At 36.4% G+C, this 21,539-nt stretch overlaps 1 protein-coding gene across 1 annotated transcript in view; it reads right to left on the minus strand.

The window, feature by feature from the left end:
- Nucleotides 1-821: 821 nt before the first annotated feature.
- Nucleotides 822-21,539, minus strand: part of ireb2.L (iron responsive element binding protein 2 L homeolog) — a 35,775-nt gene continuing 15,057 nt past the window's right edge. The window contains 15 exon segments of the mRNA NM_001091159.1: nucleotides 822-1,427; nucleotides 2,434-2,619; nucleotides 2,740-2,862; nucleotides 4,351-4,498; nucleotides 7,297-7,439; nucleotides 8,505-8,609; nucleotides 10,133-10,257; nucleotides 11,351-11,507; nucleotides 11,598-11,682; nucleotides 12,241-12,376; nucleotides 13,600-13,759; nucleotides 14,618-14,734; nucleotides 15,260-15,354; nucleotides 16,095-16,266; nucleotides 16,393-16,532. Of these exon segments, the coding sequence (NP_001084628.1) occupies nucleotides 1,317-1,427; nucleotides 2,434-2,619; nucleotides 2,740-2,862; nucleotides 4,351-4,498; nucleotides 7,297-7,439; nucleotides 8,505-8,609; nucleotides 10,133-10,257; nucleotides 11,351-11,507; nucleotides 11,598-11,682; nucleotides 12,241-12,376; nucleotides 13,600-13,759; nucleotides 14,618-14,734; nucleotides 15,260-15,354; nucleotides 16,095-16,266; nucleotides 16,393-16,532 (2,003 nt within the window). The 3' untranslated portion in view covers nucleotides 822-1,316.

The raw sequence follows: 21,539 nt of genomic DNA on the forward strand, positions 1-21,539 counted from the left end.
GGATTGCAATAGGTGGAGATGTGATCCCCAGGATGACTATATAGTAATCTATTGCAATTGTTTATCCTGGGGAGTATGAGGTCCTGCATTTTAGCACTGGCCTTCAGTAATGCAGTTTAGCAGGCCAGTTTGTTCCATGGTGCTAGCAGAGGACATTCTTCTTCTGTTAGAACAAGTACCACTACCTAATTGTACATTCGGCATATGAAAAAACATCTCTACAATATCCAACTGAACAGCCTGTTGAATCCTGGGTCAGATTACAGCTATATGTCATTCCAAATGTGTGGGCCACCTACCACCACTATGTGACCAATCATCCCACTGGGATATGGGTCATATTTTCCTCTATTCTTTTCTTGTGTCAAGCCTATAAATCTCATCTTTAGGGCCTTTCTTCATGAGGGGGTATAATCACATATTATAACATTTTGCTCTTATTTTGATCTCTGTGGAAATTATATTGATACTCACAGTGAAATGTAAAACTAAGATTTGTACATGCCAATGAAAAAAAAATGGTTCACACTGTACTTTATATTATGGCACAGTATTTGTTATAACCATAGGAACCCCTCAAAACTGGAAGCTCCCTTGTTGTCTCTGCCTCTTATGTAGTTATATTTTTATATATATATATTTGTATGATACCTTGATGTGAGCCTGAGGTCCAAGAAATTGCCTCAAAATGCTGCAGAACTTTGGCCACACGCACGCACGCACACACAGTTGTTCTTTACCTTCATCTACTCTACTGAAGAAATTGTATTACGTGAACTATAGATGTAAAAGATTAAATTGCTTCAGCAAATCATAACACGTTGTGTTTTATAAGCTTTATTTCATTCTTGTCATATGCAACACTGATAGTGCTGTGAATAATATGTCCATAGCAATGTGTTTTTTTTTTCTTCAGATCCATGAAACAAAACCTCATCAAATGGAAAGTTTTCGGATAAATCTATCTTTGTTTTAAATACAAAGTCACCATTTATTCTGAAAACTGCTGCTGGAAGTTTATGAAATAGCAGTTACAGGTTTTACAGAGAAAAACTGAGCACCACTTCATAACTGCATTCCCAGTCTTCTCTGGTAAGTTTCTCTGCAACTACATGTGATCAGGTTGGAAATCATTTCTTCCCTTCAGGCAGTTTAAAAAAAAAAAAGGCATGTCCATAGCACCAGTCTTGAAAAGAAAGAGCCAGAAAAGGTTTCACTTACTCCTTTTCAGTAACCCATATCTGCTGGAGGTAAGAAGTAAAAGAGCAGGAGGAGAAATGTCATTTTGACTTTACCATCCCGATTCCTAAACTCTACTATAAATATTTCCGTGCCACATAGCTTAATATTCCTCCATGTTTATACAAAGTGACTTCTGCTTCATTGTCAAAGGCTGCAATCACATGGAAAATCTTCCCAGTGTTTGTCTGGAGAGAGAAAGAAAAAAAGAAAGTTGCATTGGAGCCAATCAAATATAATATAATATAAAAAAGCCATTTTGCAATATACTTGTAGAGATCAGAATGTAACATCAATCTTACAATATAATCATCCATATAAGTTGCCACTTGGCCAGCAGGTTCTTGGCCCCCCTTAGTGGAGTGAACAGTTTCAAAGTTCCCATGGGGCCCTTCTAGAAACTGTTCCAAGGTTATGTATAACATCTGCTGAGTCAGTTCTTATCAGTATGCTGTATTGCTGATATATTCTTCTTCATAGGAGTATTGTCCCTGAGCTCATCTTGAGCTACTCCTTTCTTTTTCCCATACGAGTTAATTGCACACTGTATCACTCCCTTCTACTCCCTTTTACCTCCCTTCCCATGAAGATTGGTTTACCAGAGGGTATATAATGTCTGGTCAATCTTTTGTTCTGTCTTCTGTATCTCTTGAGTACAGGATCCACATAGCTCGTGTATGTTTATTATATAGGTAATAAACTGGGTTAACCCTTTCACCTCAAGTGATCTCTGGTCTTTGGATTTTTTTTTCACCAACACCTCCCATTCACTCGCTCACACCCTTTTAGATCTCTTTGCAATTTGGAATCTTTTTGATTACAGAAAACTATATATTTATTAATGGGCAAGTGCAAACTACAAAATATATATATAACGATAAAGAATAAACACTCCAAAGTTTCTTATTAGTGATGGTTTACTCCACTGTGCATACCAATGTTTTCCTTGATAAAGGTCCAAACGTGCACTGAAACGTTGGCATGCACAGTGGAATAAACCATCACTAATAAAAAAAACTTTGGAGTGCTTATCTTCTTTATCGTTACTTATTCATTTTGGATAAAGCACGCACTTAATCAAGTCAAGAGTGCGGATACACATCTGGACTTTCTAAAACTGAAAATGTATAATATGCAGTATATGTACCCTATCAGCAACCATAGAAGAAATAAGAACAAGAGTTAAACACTCACCTTAATTTCTACTTTGTGTCCAGGAGTCAGATCGACCGGAAGCGATAATGAATACTGCTCTTTCCCGGAAAGGCCCAGGGTTTCTGCATTTTCCCCACTAAGAAATTGAAGTGGTGCGATACCCATACCCACTAAGTGGTCTTTATGGATTTTCTCATAGCTTTCAGCTATCACCACTCTGACACCCTGTTAATAGATCACAAACAGTGTAAGAACAAAACCAACCATCCATGTCTGGTCTTCTAACTACACTTGTGAGTTCTACAGGCCAGAACGAGAATTTTTGTAGTTGACAAAATTACCTACCAGCAAAAAAGGTCCTTTAGCAGCCCAGTCTCTAGAATTACCAAGTCCATACTTTTTCCCAGCTATAATTATGAGGGGAATTTCTGATCTTTGATAAAGTTCTGCAGCATCAAAAACATCCATCTAGAAAGAAAGCATTTATGTTTTAGAATCTAAAATATTTGGCACTTTTAGAGTTTCCTTTACGGTGGTTTGCGCTCAAAAACTCAATAAATTAGAAGTATTCAAGGATTTTTAGCCCATAACGAGATAAATTCAAGGTATTCAAGTTTTTCCCCTGATTGCATTCTACATTCTGTTTTTTTAATAAATAAGCAAACATTCGAGTTGTAGAAAAAAACCTCACAAACTCGACCTTTGATAAATAACTCCCTTAATGTAGTTCCTACTTAAAGTGAAATGGTGCAAATACTGTTTTTAAAAAAGTAAAAAAAATCATGTCTTGCCATCCATGACTTAATCCAGTGCTGATTCTTGTGCTTTTCTCTCTCTAGAAGAAACTTGCACATCTATATTAAATATACCTTGTTCAATTGCGGTGTCCTTGGCACACAGGGTGCTTTATCTCCCACCAGTGCAAAGCACCAGAACATTTCAGGCACTCTGGGACTGTGGGGATTGGGACTTCCAGTGGATGACAAAGCACCTCAAGTACCACTGCACCCTCAATTGCCATTTGGGTACATCTGCAGCTTTATTTCATCTAAAAATAACAATGGTGGCAGCCTTCTTTAAAGGCGTTAAAAAAAAAATGCACATTCCCTGGCCCAAGTTTTAGTAGGAATGTAAAGGGTTGTGACCCCTTTGGTATTACCAGGATTTCTGCATTAATTCCTTATTATAAATGATCTATTTTCTGTGTGTTCGGATTGTCAATTATGTCACAATTATAGATCACCATATTACAGTAATACTGTACTGCTTCCTGACAATACTAAACACATTGTTTAATTCACAGCCTACATTGGAAAACATATATGAACCTCTAGGCCAGTGGTTTTCATATGAATCACATACGCCCAATAACAGCTTAACATTTGGCCAGGGGCCCCCATTTGCTCCTAATAAGGTTACAAACATATAAAGACATTGCATTATCAGCCATTTAGCTATAGTTCCAAGAATATCTGTCTCCTGCAAGAGAGGCGATTTCCCAAGAGAGACAAAATGCCCCATTTTTTATATCCAACAGAGGATAATGAAGACACAAAAGAGATTCACAGTTTGGGGAAAGGTGCAGGTCCACTTCCAGCAATCACCACGAGCACTGTTTGATCAGGAGCAGAATTCTAATTGTCACTTATAATCATTTACTCCAGGAGAATGAAAGGACATGCCCAGCCCTCATTTCAGGCTATATATATAACACAGAGAATCTCTTGCAGCTCTGCCATTTATTAATTTAAATGAGTTTCTCTTTTCTAGGACACTATACATTAGAAAAGGAGGGTTAGGAGATAGCAGGTGATAAGGATCACAATGGCTGCTTTTTCCAGTTTGTCTATTTATTCATAAGAAAAAAAGAAAAAAATGCACAATGGAAAAGTAAATGGATATACACAATGGTGTTCCAATGCAACATCAATGAGAGGTGCTAACCAGATTACTCACAGTTTGTCCTGATGGTAAATGGATGGTTTTGGGTCCAGTTTTGCCAACAAGCTTATTGAATAGCTTCATATTAGCAAAAGTCCCTCGTGTCATCACAGCATCATTACCTCTCCGGGCTCCATATGAATTAAACTCCCGGGGAACCAGACTGCAATGAAGAAATGAGAAAATAGTAAACGTTTAATTATACACAAAGTACACTCTAAGGGGCAGATTGTTCTAATTGCGAGTTTAGAGCTTAATTAATAAAAACTCACCCACGTTCTCATTCCTGTAGGATTTTTAGAATTGTATTTATCAGTGGGTGAAAGTTAGAACTCACTATTTGCTAAATACATTTCTAAAAACCCCATAGAAATTAATAGAACGTGGGAGAGGTTTTTATTTATTAAAGGGGTGGTTCACCTTCAAACAACTAGTTGGTTTAAGATAGATCACCAGATATAACGACTTTTTGCAATGACTTTCTATTTTCTATGTGTGACGTTTTTCTAATATTGAAGTGTAAAGTGTAATTTTATCACCTTCTGAAGCAGCTCTGGGAGGAGGGGTCGTCGACCCTGTAAACTGGTTCTAAAGTGATACATTTAGTTGATACATTTCTTATCTCTGTCCCTGCTGAGCAGAATCTCTGGGTTTCATTGAGGGCAGGTGTTTTAATACAACAGTTGCTAATACTCCAGAGATGCTGCTGAGAAATGTATCAACTAAATGTTGCAAAATTGTGACAGTTTAGAATCTGCACCTGAATTACTCAGCTGTCAGACTCAAACACCAGAGACAGGGACATTCAACTTTAAACTTAGATTTTGGAAAAACAGTAAAAAATAAATAATGAAAAGTAACTGAAAAAAAGTCTTTATTTCTGGAGAACAATCCAAAAACAACTGAATTAAAAAAAGTGTTTGGAAGTTGAACGACCCCTTTAATCTATAACACTAAATCTGCTCCTCAGTATTATTTTCTTTCAGTTTTCTAAAATAACTCTAAACTTCTAAGGGTAAGGCATACCTCAGCGATGTGTTTTCAATAGTCGCCCAAAGTTGCCTCAGTGAGGCAACTTCGGGCGACTATAGAAAACGCATCGGCGCGTGTGCATTAGCGCAGGCGACTTTTCATAGCAACCTATGGGGAAAAACGCTGAGGCAGTTCGGGGAGATAGTCGCTCAAAAGACGAGGCGATTAAGTCGCCAGGCGACAAAATCTCCCCGAATCTCCTCGCGTGCCCTTACCCTAAAAATTTTTTTAAACCAAGACACTCGAGTTCCCTCAAAAATCTCTTTGGTAAAAGCATTTGGAGGTATAATGGATTAAAACTGAGTAGATTATAAGTATCGCTGCTAGGGATACACTAAAGGCACTTTTTTTCTGCTTCAGCCAAATACAGAATCTTCCACACCTGGATTTGTATGAATTACAAACTTGCATTAAAAATTAGCTAGATCCTAAAAAAAACTAAGACTACGGTTACCCCCAATCGGAGTGATTGAGGTGCAGGCTAATAGGTGCCCTTGAAAGGGGTGGTTCACCTTTAAGTTCACTTTTAGTATGTTAAAGAATGGTTGATTATAAGCAACTTTTTAATTGGTCTTTATTTTATTTATTTTTTTTTTATAGTTTTTTAGTTATTTGTCTTCTTCTTCTGATGCTTCCCAGCTTTCAAACGGGGGTCACTGGCCCATCTAAAAAACAAATGCTCTGTAAAACAACACATTTATTGTTATTGCTACTTTTTATTGCTCATCTTTCCATTTGGGCCCTCTTCTATTCATATTCCAGTCTCTTATTTAAATCAATGCATGGTTGCTAGGGTAACTTGGACCCTAGCAACCAGACTGTTAAAACTGTTAAAAAGTTAAACAACTCAAAAACCTCACATATTAAAAAATGAAAACCAATTGCAAATTGTCAGAATATCACTCACTACATCATACTAAATGTTAACTCAAAGGTGAACAGTTTCGGTTAGGGACAAATCTAATTCAATTTGAAAATATAAGAAACAGACCAGGAACAGGCAGTACTTTAGTCTGCAAACACCCTTTATTGGTGTATTTTCACTCACGACATGTTTCGGGAGCCAGTCCCTTTTTCAAGTGAAGGGACTGGCTCCCGAAACATGTCGTGAGTGAAAATACACCAATAAAGGGTGTTTGCAGACCAAAGTACTGCCTGTTCCTGGTCTGTTTCTTATATTTTAAAATTGAATGCTTATCACATGATGGATGGTGTGTGTTGAAACAGCAGGTCTATACGTATCTGATTTCGTTCACTCATCTGGACAAATTTAATTGTCTAGCTGAACTACATCCGAACCCTTAAAATCATGTGGCTTTTTGTCATATGAACAAGGAATTAGCAAAATCTTTACCGCACACATGCAAATTAGGGTTTGTACTCTGGTGAATCCTTCATGAAGGTTTATTACTCAATCAGTCTGTGAATAGTCAAATCATGTGTTAGATAAATCCACAGACAGTAAGGAGTAAATACTAAAAATCAGCACTAAATAAGGCTGCACTGTTTGCAAAGTTACCATTCTGGCTGGATGTTCTAGGAGTGTCCCTAAATCTCCAGAACTGATAACATACTGTAACTGTCGGTCAGGTGAACAAACCACTTCAGAGAGTTTTTGCCAAATATTTGGGACATATAGAAAAATTTAATATTACGTCATGAAAAAAGGAAACCTTCAGTCTTCTCCAGATAAGAATAATACTGTACTAAATAACATAGGAGTAACTCAATAAACAGATATCTGTTTCAATATAATTTACCCCCAATCTTTTTTTTGGCTTTGGCCAACTAAAAGCAACCAAATCCAAAAATGATGTATTTTATGCATCCCTATAATAAACACTGCATACAGAATAATGAGAACTATGAAAAACTTGTTGGCGAAGTAAATAATGAGATGGGGATGGCAGTTATTGTACACAGACTTACTTCTTCTGCATTAAGTACTTAGCCGCTGGGCTAGTCCGAGGAATACTTCCTGCAGGTGACATGTGGTCAGTTGTCACTGAATCTCCTAAATAAAGTAATACATAGGCTCTCTCAATGGGCTGAATGGGTGGGGGGATTTTCTCCTGTAAAAGATGCACAGATTAGTTTGTATGCAAACACTATTTATTTGAATATTATAACAGTTTAAGCCTGACATATAAACACTTAATAAGTGCACAAAACTGAAGAAAAAACCCCCAAAAGCCTAAAGTTGGAAATGCAAATGCAGTTGTGTTCATTCTAGAGGAAGGTGCTGCTAGAAAGCTACACCAAATACTCATGGCAGTGTTCAGTGAGGTGTAAGTTGAGGTGCTAAAAGTATGGACTAAAGAATATAAGGCCCTATGCCAGACAAGGAACCTGTTGCCCATGTCAACTTAGCTGACCACAACAGTCCATTACTGGTCATTGCATAGTAGATAATTATGTCTGGGTCTGTTTTTATACACCTATTATTATTCATGATGTTGATGCCCAACCTACCATAAAACTTATAGTGCATACAAGAAACCAGTAATCTATACAAGACATATATACAGTGCATGGTTATGTGTTTGAGTGATAGCAATCCATTTAAACTATTAATACCCTTTGCAAATTTTTATTATTACCGTATATTACAAAGGAGCCATGAAAACCTTGGAAATTATATCATTATAAACATAATTGATACTTAGTACTGTAATTTCTGTTACATGACTCATTGAAACTTGTGTTTTATAATATATAATGTACCCCCTGTTGTAAACTATGAGAATGTGTGCGACTTAGAGCTCCACAACCTGCATACAATTACGCATCATTCAGTATAATACAATTGTCATTGAACTCCTTGGGGACTTCTATTATCCTTATATTTTACAGTGGGGGGTACATTTATCACTATATAAAGATCATCAAGCAAGTTGACCTGACAAGTACTTTTACAGCGCAACAACAGACCAGTGTAATTGTAGATTGTTAAATACTGATAAACAAATGTGTTGAGAAAGTATTACACAAAGGGTTTAGTATATGAGCTCATTTACAACTGGTATATGTTTGGCATAATACTGTTTCAGATGTTCTGTAATCATGGGACATCTAGCATATTTATCTATCTACAAATTTCTTCTTACAGCAGGGAACAGCCAATAGTGTATACTTACTAATTTATGGAAAAAGGGTGGGCTTCTGATATATGTGGACCGGAGATCCCAGGGGAATAAAGTGCTTTCAGGGGCATCCAGTAAGTTCCATCGTGTATTTTGTTTCTGGAAAATAAATTAAAAACAAATGTAAACAAAAAAAAAAAAGACTGTAATGTGCTTTCAAAGGTACAACCATGCTTTATGCTGGTCTTTGGTGCTGTGCACTTATTTGATCTTAGAACATAGTTTACACAGGAGCAGTGGCCAGCTGCATGTTGTAGCTCCCATCATTCTAGGGATGCACCAAATCCAAGAATTAATTCGGGATTCTGCCTTTTTAAGCAGGATTTGGATTTGGTTGAATCCAAGTGCCTGGCCAAACTGAATCCGAATCCTGAATTTTCATCAAACAAACAAACAAACAAACAAGGAAGTAAAAAAAAAAAGTACTTCTTATTCATTTCTTTGCCCTTCCATCCTGATTCAGTTTGGTCTTTGCCCAAATCTTTGTTGAAGGATTCACCCAAATCCCAAAATAGTGGATTTGGTGCATCCCTACATTATTGGCCAATAAAAAGGGGCAACAATTTGGGAGTTTTAACCTTGGAAAGTAAGTTGCAGGTAAAAATATTCCCTGGGGAAAATGTATGATGAAGCAGTAGTATTCTTAATAAAACAGGTTAAAATCTGTTTATTAATGGCCAGACCAGGAATGACTGACGTAGTTGGCCAGCTGGAATACATAGCAATATATGGACAACACCTGTTTTATTTAAAGGGAAGGGCATATCTAGTGGCTTATTGCACAAAATGTCTTAACATCCTTAATATATTGATATGGTTAGTGCAGAGGATCTCGTCAAAAGGCTAGATTTAGTTTGGCATTATAGTAATATAAGTGGTATAAAAAAAGTTATACAAACAATGCACTTCTCAAGCCCCAAAAAGTTACAGTGTTTAAAAAAGCACTAACCTACATCTATCTTCTCACCCAATGTTTTTAATGCCTGCACAAAGATGATATTCTTTGACTGGGTCACAGTACAAAATTACAAGTACAAATTTATATCGATGCACACAAAAATGTGTTGTATGTGCTAGACTCAACCTTTGAACAGTTTAGGGAATGCACAGGGATCCACAACTTTTTTTTACTTGCAGCCGCATTCAAATGTAAAAAGAGTTGGAGAGCAACACAACCATGAAAAAGTTCCTGGGGTTGCCAAATAAGGGCTATAATTGGCTATTTGGTAGCCCTATGTGGATTGGCAGCCTACAGGAAGCTCTGTTTGGCAGTAAACCTAGTTTTATGCAACCAAAACTTGCCTCCAAGTTAGGAATTGTAAAATAAGCACATACTGTTGGGTCACTGGGAACAACATCCAAGGGGTTGGTGAGCAGCATGTTGCTCAGGAGCCACTGGTTGGGGACCACTGGTCTAGAGGAAACATTGCTACCACTACCATTTCCTATGAATATGAATGAGAGGCCAATATATTGATTTATTATAAATAAAATTTATGAATAAAAGTGATTTATTATGAATAAAATGCATGTATAGTTGTGCCCAAATAGCTATTATACTACAATTTGGTTTATTAGCTTTATTTCATAAGAATTTCAACATTTGTTGTACATTTTTTTACCTCTATTTTCAGTTTCAGTTCACTGAACATAGATGGAATCACCAAGGTTTCTTCGACCTCCAAAACCTCCTCCCGGCTAGGCCAAATATCTTGCAGAAAAATCTTTTTACCTTGTGCATTTTCACCTACAAGAGATTAACAGTAACAACTTTTTTGGGATGAAATCAGCCTTAAGAGGAAACTATACCCTGAACATTGGGGGTCTATGGAAAAATATATTGCATAAAATAGCCTATATGTAAAACCTGCTTCATCTAAATAAACCAGTTTCATAAAAATCCACTTTTCTAGTATGTGCTATTGGATAATTCAAAAGAGAAAATTGGCATTTTAAGTACTAAGGACCCCTTTGGCTCATACATGAGCTCCCATACTAGCTAGGGGTAAACATACTTGCTAGGTTATATCATCCAATAAGTTCTGTCTTTTACTCCCACACTACTTCCTGTTACAGTTAAAGCTGATTTATTTCTGGTCAGGTGATCTCTGATGAAGCACAAGACCACCATAAAATGGTAGAAAAAGGAAAATTATGTAAAAGGGCAATATTTACTTATTTATTAATGGCCATTAGGTAAAACTCTTTTAATAGGTCACTTATAAGTATTTTTGAAGGTTTCCTCTAGATGGAATGTAAAGCTCTTAGTTAAAATTATCTTATTTTCTATAATAATAATTTCTAGAATGTTACAAATTGTCCTGTTCTTAGCAATTTTTTTTTGCTGCTTCAGTATTTAAAGGAGCAGTTCAGTGTAAAATAAAAACTGGGTAAACAGGCTGTGCAAAATAAAAAATTTTTTCTAATATAGTTAGTTAGCCAAAAATGTAACGTATAAAGGCTGGAGTGACTGGATGTCTAACATAATAGCCAGGACACTACTTCCTGCCTTGCAGCTCTCTAACTCTGAGTTAGTCAGCGACTTTAAGGGGGGCCACATGGGACATAACTGTTCACTGAGTTTGCAATTGATCCTCAGCATGCAGCTCAGATTCAAAAGCAACAGATATGACTCATGTGGCCCCACCATAAGTCACTGATTGGTTACTGCCTGTTAACCGATCAGTGGAAACCAAGAGAGATGAAAAGCAGGAAGTAGTGTTATGTTACACATCCAGTCACTCCAGCCTTTATACATTACATTTTTGGCTAACTAACTATATTAGAATTTTTTTTTATTTTGCACAGCCTATTTATTTACCCAGTTTTTAGTTACTTACCCAAAGGTTCAGTCTGCAGATCTATGTTGACAGTGCCTGCCAAGGCATATGCCACTACTAAAGGTGGGGAAGCCAGATAGTTTGCACAAACACAGCTACAGCGATTTCCCTCAAAGTGTTTGTTTCCTGAAAAAACACCACATGCCACAAGCTCTCCCTGCCAATACAAAAATCATTATTATAAAAAGAGAGTCAGTCTGTTATTTCATATTCTGTAAATTAATTAATTTGTTTTTAATAAACGTACCTCTTTAATGGCGGTGACAATACTCTCTGGTAAAGGGTTGGTATTTCCCACACATCTAGCACAGCCATAACCAATGATATCAAACCTGGACAATAACAAACGAAAGGGTATAACACACAACATAAGAGCTGCCCCTTTGATTATAAATATTATACATTTTATAGGCACAGCATGTATAGCTTAACATTTCGGCCCACATATAAGGACCTTCATCAGGAGAATACTTTTCTTTGATGCAATATAAAAATGATGTTTATGGTGTGTACCTTATGGACTCAGATACAGTATACATTTACACAATACCAATAACAGTAGTAAACGTTATTTAAAAATGCCAGTGTTTAAATAAGAATAATTAAAGAATTTTAAAAGAATTTTAAAAAAAATCTCTCTGTATAAAAGTTTTTGTAGTGTTCAGTGTTTATTAATTAGAAGTTATTGAGAAACTTCTTACTTACATGTATGCATCAAAGCAGAACATAGCCATAAGTACATTTTAACAAAACAACCTCATTTCATAATTGCTAATTCTTGTAGCCCAAAGCAGTACAACTAGATCATACTAGAAAAGATCAGCACAAAACCGTACAGTTTCTATGGTTTATATAAGTATAACTTTACACTAATAAATAATAATACTCACCCCAGCTTGCTTAGATAGGGCAACACACCACTAGCACTGAGGTAGTATGTTACAGTTCCACTCCCAGGAGAAAGGCTAGTTTTTATGTATGGCTTTACAGTCAGTCCAGCCTCAACTGCCTTTTTGGCTAATAAACCTTAAAAGGAACATGCAAACAAAAATGTATATGCAACTCTTGAATGTTCTCATAAATCTACATTAATACTTTTATGAACTGCTAGACTGATCTAGTCTACAGTTTAATCCCCAGCTGTAAAAGCTTTCTATAAGTTATACAAATATTTTCTTTAATATATTATTATGTATACCCATTAATCTCCATAATATTCTCTATATGTCTGCCATATGCATTTATGAGGAACCTGTCGTAAGGTTACTTCTGCAACTCAAGAGTTTTGCAAACTTTCCATTCCTGTATATAGATCAACAACACTATCTTTTACATTTTTGCTAAAAGAGAAATTGTGTGGTGATGGATGCATAAGCAAAGCTTGCTACATGTCTAGTAACAAATTGCATCAGCACTAGTCAGAACATTAGAGTTTTTTTTTTAGAGTTTACTAGACCTGGGCGAACTTAGCACCTTTTATTACAATTCCTCTATATGAGTCTTGGCTAAAGCTGGCCATAGAGGTAAAGATCCGATCATACGAATCCTGGATTCGTACGATTTTCGGACAGTGTGTGGAGAGTCCTGCCATTTTTCGTCCCACGGAGATCGGACAGGTTAAAAGATAATATGCTGATAATATATCTGCATGTATTGCTGATCGGATGATTTTCAGTGGGAGACTGTCACCAGCTTTGTCGGACATAAATTTTCGTACGATTGCTGTTAGGCGCAGAACATCGGCTGATCTTTTACTACTTCATTTAATTTAATTTTAAGTGAAAATTTGTTAACACACTTCTTAACAAATTTTTAAAGGATGCACAAAATGTTTCTATGTAAATTAGAAGACACACCATTGGTCAATATGTCACAAGGAATAGGAGGTCACTTTGGCGCGTATAATAATAAAAAAGAAACTTATATCACAAGGGAAGTGTATTCCAAATATATAAATAAATATATATATATATATATATATATATATATATATATATATATATATATATATATATATATATATATATATACTGAACAGCAGAGGGCGTTTGTGACATTTCATGGTATTAGCAATGTAAGAAAAGAAAATACCATGAAACAGAAAATTCATGGTATTTTTTTTTGCCCTTTAAGCATACTATGTAAAGAAGCAACAGCTACTGCTGCTGTATTTTTCTGTTTAAATACTAAACTCCATTGCTCAATTCATAACAATGTACTGAACAATCAAGCAGTTTAGCTTACAATACCTGCAGTCAGCATGACAGAGGGGTTACAGTTGTTGGTGCAGCTTGTAACTGCAGCAATGACAACACAGCCATGTGACAGAGAGTATTCAGAATTTCCATATGTCACTGGGACCATTATATTTTGCTTCTCTTCTGGTATTTGAAATCCTTTTAAACCAGTCTAGATTGGAGAGAAATAAGACAAATGAGTTAAAATAAAGAGAAGATCAAAAAGAGGCCTATTTATTTATTTTCAAGTTTTTTTTCCCTTGAGCACTAGGGGAACTAGGGAAAAAGAAACCAGAAACAGAGCCACAAGTTGTATTAACAAACACACATAAGCTGGACACAAGGTTTATGTTTCTGTCCTCCATGGGACCTTTCTCCAGACCAAAAGAGTCAGCCTTGGAACACAGTTCAAAAGGGTCAGCATTCTCAGCATACGACCTATTAAATGTTTTTCATTACGACCTAATACATTTTTTTTTTCTTTTATTAACACCCATATATGCTTCTTTTTCCTACTGTATACTGTATTTCCTACTGTATAGGCCAAACTGTAAATTGTATCCTTATAAATGCGTTTTTTTACCAAAACATGCTGTTAAGAAAGCATTCTAATCTGCATGTATGTCAAGGTATTAGCCTGCATTTTGTGCAGGTGCAATAGAAACCATGCAGTGGCTGCTGCTGCCCCCCCCCCACACCTGCCGGTCCAACCATGGCCACTGTATCTAGAAGCTGCCGCCCACCACACCCCTGCCTGCCTTGTCTCACCAACAGCCTGAACAAAATCTGTAAAATATTAAGTTAATATAAAATAACTGTACACTCTCTAAATTAACAGTAAAACCACCGATCATAGAAAATTTCAAGCAGTTTTTTCCATTTTGACAAAAACTAAACTCAGTGTTTCATTTTCAGAACTCAGAAATTTTAAGCAGATTTAGATACATTCATGTAATGATGCTTTAGAGGGGCGTTAGTCACAACAACTATCCTTTGCTCTACCAGTAAGCATCAAGGCTATTTGGCTTACCTTTTCCTTCAGACAGGTCTCAAAATCTTTCTTCATATCCATCACAGATATCCTGTCTTGGGGCCTCTTAGGACCACTCACGTAAGGGACAATGGAATTCAGGTTAATTTGAAGGACCTTGAGGAGCCAAAAGAACAATGAAATATGGTTTGTACCAAGTTCTTGTCAATTATATACATAGCTTTTCATGAATAATTAACTACTAAATATGTATTTTAAAGAAATACATATGTACATATTTCAGAAAGTTCACTTATTGGTTACTTTAAATACAACAAAAAATGTAAGCTTTGTTTCTATCCCCCTTAGCAAATTCCTTTTGTTACAGAATACTGGTACCTAAAATCTGACACCAGAGCCATTTACTATAATGGATCAGTGCATGAACACCCTCTAGTGACCAAAAGACATAATTTAAAAAAAATACAAAGCATACTCATGCATTTATATAAAAAAAATATATTTATTAGACCATATTAAAATACATTAGTCCCCACAAAAAGCCTAACACGTTGCATTCTTACCCAGCACTTAATATGTTCTAAATGTAATTTTTTATATAGATGCAGGAGTATTTTTTTGTAGTTTTTTACGTAATAGTGGTGCCTACAAGTTAACTTGATTATTGAATATGACAAATACCTTGGAATATAGAGGTTGCTGCACATTCTCCTGCCGCAGTAATTTAACAGCTTTCAGATAGTTCTCAAATGTCTTGACACACTGCAGATCAACTCCTACAAATACAGAATATTGAACAAAAACTTTTCTAGAATGCAAACAAGGTCCCATCTACTGCCAGCAGTTTTTCTTTGTTCTCCGATGTTACCAAAAAAGTTAATTGTATTGTACACAGGTATAAGATCTGCTATTCAGAATATTCGGGACCTTAGGTTTTCCAGCAAGGGATCTTTCTCCAATTTGGATCAGCAAACCTTCTGCTAAAAATCATTTAAACATTAAATAAACCCAAAAGATTTTTTTGCCAATAATATGGATTGAAGCTTAGTTAGAATCAAGTACAATGTACTGTCAGTATTATTATTATTATTATTATTATAAGTAATGGAAATGATTTTTTAAAATTAGAATTATTTGCTTAAAGAATAACTAAACCCTAAAAATTATTATTATTAAAAATGCCATATTTTACATACTGAACTTATTGCACCAGTCTAAAAGTTCAGAATCTCAATAGCGGGACTTCAAAATATGACTATGGGATGAAACCTATAGGATATATGAGCATACCAAAATTCACACATGTAACAACCTTGACTGTTTGGAAAAAACAATATGAAGAAACAAAGAGTGGCAATTCCAAGAGCTGTGCCCATTTACAAGCAAATGCACACGACTTAAACGATGACTTTTCAGGTTTGATTTTTTTTTTTTGCCTCTATAAAAAGTGGGTGGGGACCTGAAGAATTGATGTTAACATTTTATAACAAGAAAAATCATATTAAAGAAGTTTTACCTGTCTGCTTTAAGTGCTGCAGGGTTACACTGTCCACGGGGAAGAATGCCACTGTTGCACCATACTCTGGGCACATGTTGGCTATAGTAGTGCGGTCCGCAACAGACAACTGAGAAACCCCATTCCCAAAGAACTCCACAAATGTGCCTGCAACACCAGCTTGTTTCAGATGCTTTGGGACAGAAACACAAAATAGTAATTTACTTAGTACATTCTGAAAATCCTGAAGAAATGTGTGACACTTAATTACTATTAGATATGCAAGCATAGTTATGAAATTCTGATGACTTCATCTCACCTTTGTGATGCTTAAAACAACATCTATAGATGTGGCAATAGGGTTAATAGTGCCAGTTAGTTCACAGCCAACCACCTCTGGCAAGGTCAGGGTAATAGGAACTCCTAGCATTGCTGCTTCAGACTCTATTCCACCCACACCTGCAGGAGAAAAAATATTATATAAGTACAGACAAATGCCAAAATTATAGGCAGGACCAACGTAAGCAAGACACAATAATAAGTTACTACTCACCTATTTAACAGCTTGGTTCTGAATTTTCAAAAACATAAAACTGTACTAAGTTGAGTAAAGTGAGCATTTTCGGTTTAGCCTTTAGAACTTTTTTTTTATTAAGATGCAGTTTGATCAAGAAGATTCTGTGAATAGTAATGTCTGCTGGGGTAGTAACAGAGCCACCACGGGGGCAGCAGGCAGGATACTGTCTGGCACCCCATCCCTATGTGGGGCCAGGGCGGATGCAACTGAATGAAGCATCTAACATACCTAGGAACTGCATTGTACACTAATATCTAGCGGCTTCTGGCCTAGGCAAAAAATATAATTAAAAGCCTGAGGCAGAATGCTGCAAACTGTAAACGTTCCTATTATATACTATAGTGCTGTCTAATTTACTACAAGTAGAGGACTGATTATTTGTAATATAACATGTTTGAGGGCCGGATTAAATTAAAATGATAATGTCATACAATGAAGTCTATGGAGCTTCTAAGCAGATTGGGGGCCACAAAAATAATTTGGAAGGTCATATCCATCCCATGGGCCTCCAGCTGGACCCGCCATGACCTATTACATGTGAACATACTGGGACAGAATGCAAAGTCAAAATGCAATTAAACATTTTTGTGATGTGATAAGGTTTCAAGACAAAATACACATATTTCACAATGTAGATAACCAAGCAGGTGACTGTAACTATATTTCTAAGGACACAGTTGTTCCTGATGCTTCTGACCCCTCCCATGGCAATGCATACATTTTACATATTCAAGATCATACCAATCACAATACTCAAGGCTACAAACAATAGAAAGGCTCCCATTACCACATAACACAGGCAATTGCTTAATCACTAGTACTTTCCTCATTTCTTCAAACACTATTTATCCTCCTTTGAAACAAATTTTGCTCCCAGGCCCAAGCTCTATGTATACACTCTACTCTGGAGGAGTTCACAAGACCAAACTGGCAATTTGTGGAATCTAGTAAATGCCAGAGGAGCTACTGCAAGATGCTACAGACCATCACAATTTAATGGGCCTGTGGGAGGCTGTTTGGGCCTCTGTATTTGAAATGTCAGGACCTATTTTGAATATAAGTCCGGATCTGGGAGTCCCCAAGCCTTTACCCTCACGTCGCCTATTTAATTGGACAAATCCCTCTTCAAAGCTGCATACTCATCTAATGTGATCTGAATACAGTGCAATCATTATATGATGGTTTTCTGTCTCATGAGCTCAGTTCTTTGGCCTTTTTCTGGCAGTTGTATCCATTTGCTGCTTATTGTGGCATTGGTGTGCTGCATGGGGATAGTTTTAGGAAGCAGAAGATTCTTAAAGGTGTCCTCCATCAAAAAAAATATATCTGTTTTCTGGATTTCACTTTTAAAACAATAAAGGTTACTTGTAGGTATTTTAATTACCTTTATTCAGCTAACTTTCAACAATGTTTTGGAAGTCAGAGCCAAAAGTGCAGATTATATAAACAGATAGACAGATGCTGCATTCAATATCAAGACCAATTACAAATAACCATTATGTAATTAACGTGTATAGGAAAGTTGTTTAGGATTATATTTTCTATCACAATGCAAACAATTATTTTTGGGTGGAGGAGACTTTTAAACTTCTTGCTGCCTTAGGCAATATCTGCGGCTCACTGATGCCTTAGATTATTCTATAAATACAGTTAAGCAACCAATAGGATTATATTAGAAGCTAATGGCTCCAAAGGACTTGGCCATAACTTCAGTAAATGATGGCTGCAGCGTGCTTCAGATCTGAACAGTGTATAAATAAAGGCAACATTTAATTTATGAACTATACTAAAGTGTAATAGTCAGTATTAATATATTTACCACTGTGCTTTGTGCACCACTATGGCACGCTTGTGATATCGCTCACTACAAAATGTTCTAGTTCCTCATTAGTACCTTGCCAATGGGGAAAGGTTTGCCGAGGTTAAAAACTTCCACATATCATAAAAACATTGGCATGAAATATTAAAGTAAAAATAATAATGATATGAGTTTGAAATGCGACAAATTGTAATCCTACCGATATCAATTAGATTGATTTATAACATTATCTGAAACATTTCAGGACATGTTCAAGTACAAAGTTGGATGCTAACAACTAAATACTAGCTTGTAGCAATAACAAAATTCCTTATGGCCAATTTAGAAAAATATGGAGAGAGAGAGAGAGAGAGAGAGAGAGAGAGAGAGAGAGAGAGAGAGAGAGAGAGATTTAAACTGAAAACACATAAGTTAAAGGGGCAATATAACCTACTTTTCAGCATTTGTTTAATGAATGGGGCTCCTGCAGAACATATTTTTTTTACATATTGTTTTAATTAAGAAATGTATTGCACAAAACAGAGCAGACTCTGAAAGTATACAGCTCTTAACTCTTTCTGTGTGGTAGTATGCATCAAAAACTCACATCTGGCTGAAATAAGTCATATTCCTTATGATATGTATCAAGCTTAACATAAGTTTTTTGTTTTTGCGCTGCTTAGTGCACTTGGGCCTGATGGAATACACTAAGGGGCCCATTTACTTAGCTTGAGTGAAGGAATTGAAGAAAAAATACTTAGAATTTCGAATGGTCGAATATGGCTACTTCGACTTTCGACTACGACTTCGAATCGAACGATTCAAACTAAAAATCGTTTGACTATTCAACCATTCGATAGTCGAAGTACTGTCTCTTTAAAAAATACTTCGACCCCCTACTTCGGCAAATAAAACCTACCGAGGCCAATGTTGGCCTATGGGGAAGGTCCCCATAGGCTTCCTAACAATTTTCTGATCGAAGGAAAATCCTTCGATTGATGGATGAAAATCCTTTGAATCGTTTGATCGAACGATTTTTCCTTCGATCATTCGATCGTAGGAATTGCGCTAAATCCTTTGACTTCGATATTTGAAGTCGAAGGATTTACATTCGGCAGTCGAATATCGAGGGTTAATTAAACCTCGATAATCAGCCCTATGTAAATTTGCCCCCAAATACTTATGGAGTTTAATTACGTTTTAGCCAGATTACCTCTCATCTGGTATCGTACCAATGAACTAAAAGAAAGGTCAACTGCAGTCCTATTAGTTTATCATCTGTAATGGAGAATATATTTTAAGATCATACTCAAGGTTATGTTCTTTATATTGGTAGTATAAGTACTTATCATTATAGTTTTATGAATTACAGATTTATAAATTAATTTGTACTTTGTAAATTAATTGAGTACAGAGTTGCTGTTAATGGCACATTCTCCAATTGGACATGGGTTTTAAGTAGTGTGCTTGGCATAGATGTCAAAGTAGAAGGAAAGTCATTTCCACTTGGGGTGCCAAATGTTAGGCACCCCCCAAGTGATTGTATTTACTGACCTATCAACAGAAACCTGCACCGGCCCAGGGTTCTACCAGCGAGCACCAGAGAGCGACCCTCTTCCTGCATCTCCTTTCTACAAATCCTTAGGGGGGTTCCTTTAAACAATTATTTTTGGGGCTTCTCATTTTTATACAAACAAATTATACCATTTTAGTCAAATCCTTAGGGGGGGGTTCTTTTTAACAATTATTTTTGGAAAGCGATATTGCTGCTCCTTCTTTTTAGCCCTGATTAAGGAGATCTTATCTTAATTCTTACAACCTGTTTTCACTATAAGTGCTCTGGGATTTGTGGTTTTTCAGAAAGTTAGCTCTCGATCACAGATAGATAAGGTAAAATTGAGACCACAGTCCTAGAAGCACTGACTTCTCCATCTTTGTGGGGTCCCGCAGTTAGCCAAATGATCAGTTAGATTACACAGGACTTCTCCACCCATCTTTGTTTCCTTTTCCTAATGCATTACTAATGATTGTATAAATTAATTAATTGCAAATCAATTTATTTATTCACATATCATTTCAGCACTGAATCACATTAAAAATATAAATTAACCGTTTTAAAAGCCTCATTAGAGGTCATTTCATCAATTTAATTTAATAAAGCACTTGCACTTTATAGGATAACTCAATTAATGAGATAAATGAATACAGAAGGAGCTATTTGATTGTGTCAAGCATAATATAGGGATACCAACAGCGAACAAGCATTACCCCCTTTTCCTTTTTAGTTGTTTCCATAGAAACAGAGAGTTAGTAGCGATTTAAGAATTGCTCTGGGGGTTGCGTTTGATTGAAAAATGAATTGGAAATGACTTTCCTTCTCCTTTAAAAGCAATGCACTTATGTTTGCCAATGACACAAAGAACAATTAAATCTATTAGGGATGCACTGAATCAACTATCTTGGATTCGGCCGAACCCCCGAATCCTTCGTGAAAGATTCGGCCGAATACCGAACCTGAACCCTTACATATGCAAATTAGGGGTGAGAAGGGGAAAACATTTTTACTTCCTTGTTTTGTGACAAAAAGTCACGCAATTTCCCTCCCTGCCCCCAATTTGCATATGCAAATTAGGATTCGGATTCGGTTCGGCCGCGCAGAAGTATTCGGCCGTATCAGAATCCTGCTGAAAAAGGCCGAATCCTGGCCAGATCCCAAGCCGAATCCTGGATTCGTTGCATCCCTAAAATCTATGTGTTATATATGTAATAATTGACAGACTGGTAATCAGAGCAGATGAAAAAGAGATTTAACGTCAATAAATGCAAGGTGATGTGCTTAGGATTCAAGAACATGCAGGTGTTTTATGATACTAAGGTAGGTGAATCCGTGATGGAATTGGAAAATGTAAATCAAGTGAAAAGCGGTCATCAGCAGCAAGGGCCGGCAAGAGAATGTTCCGTTTAAAAAAAGGATAAAGGTTCACGGAAAGAGAGGACACATCTTCCTCTAGAAAGTACTGGTAAGACCCCTATCTAGAATATGCATTATTGAAATAGAGAGTCTGTGAAGAGCAGCTGGTCTCATGAAGAG

Source organism: Xenopus laevis, chromosome 3L (assembly GCF_017654675.1).
Source record: "Xenopus laevis strain J_2021 chromosome 3L, Xenopus_laevis_v10.1, whole genome shotgun sequence".
NCBI lineage: Eukaryota > Metazoa > Chordata > Amphibia > Anura > Pipidae > Xenopus > Xenopus laevis.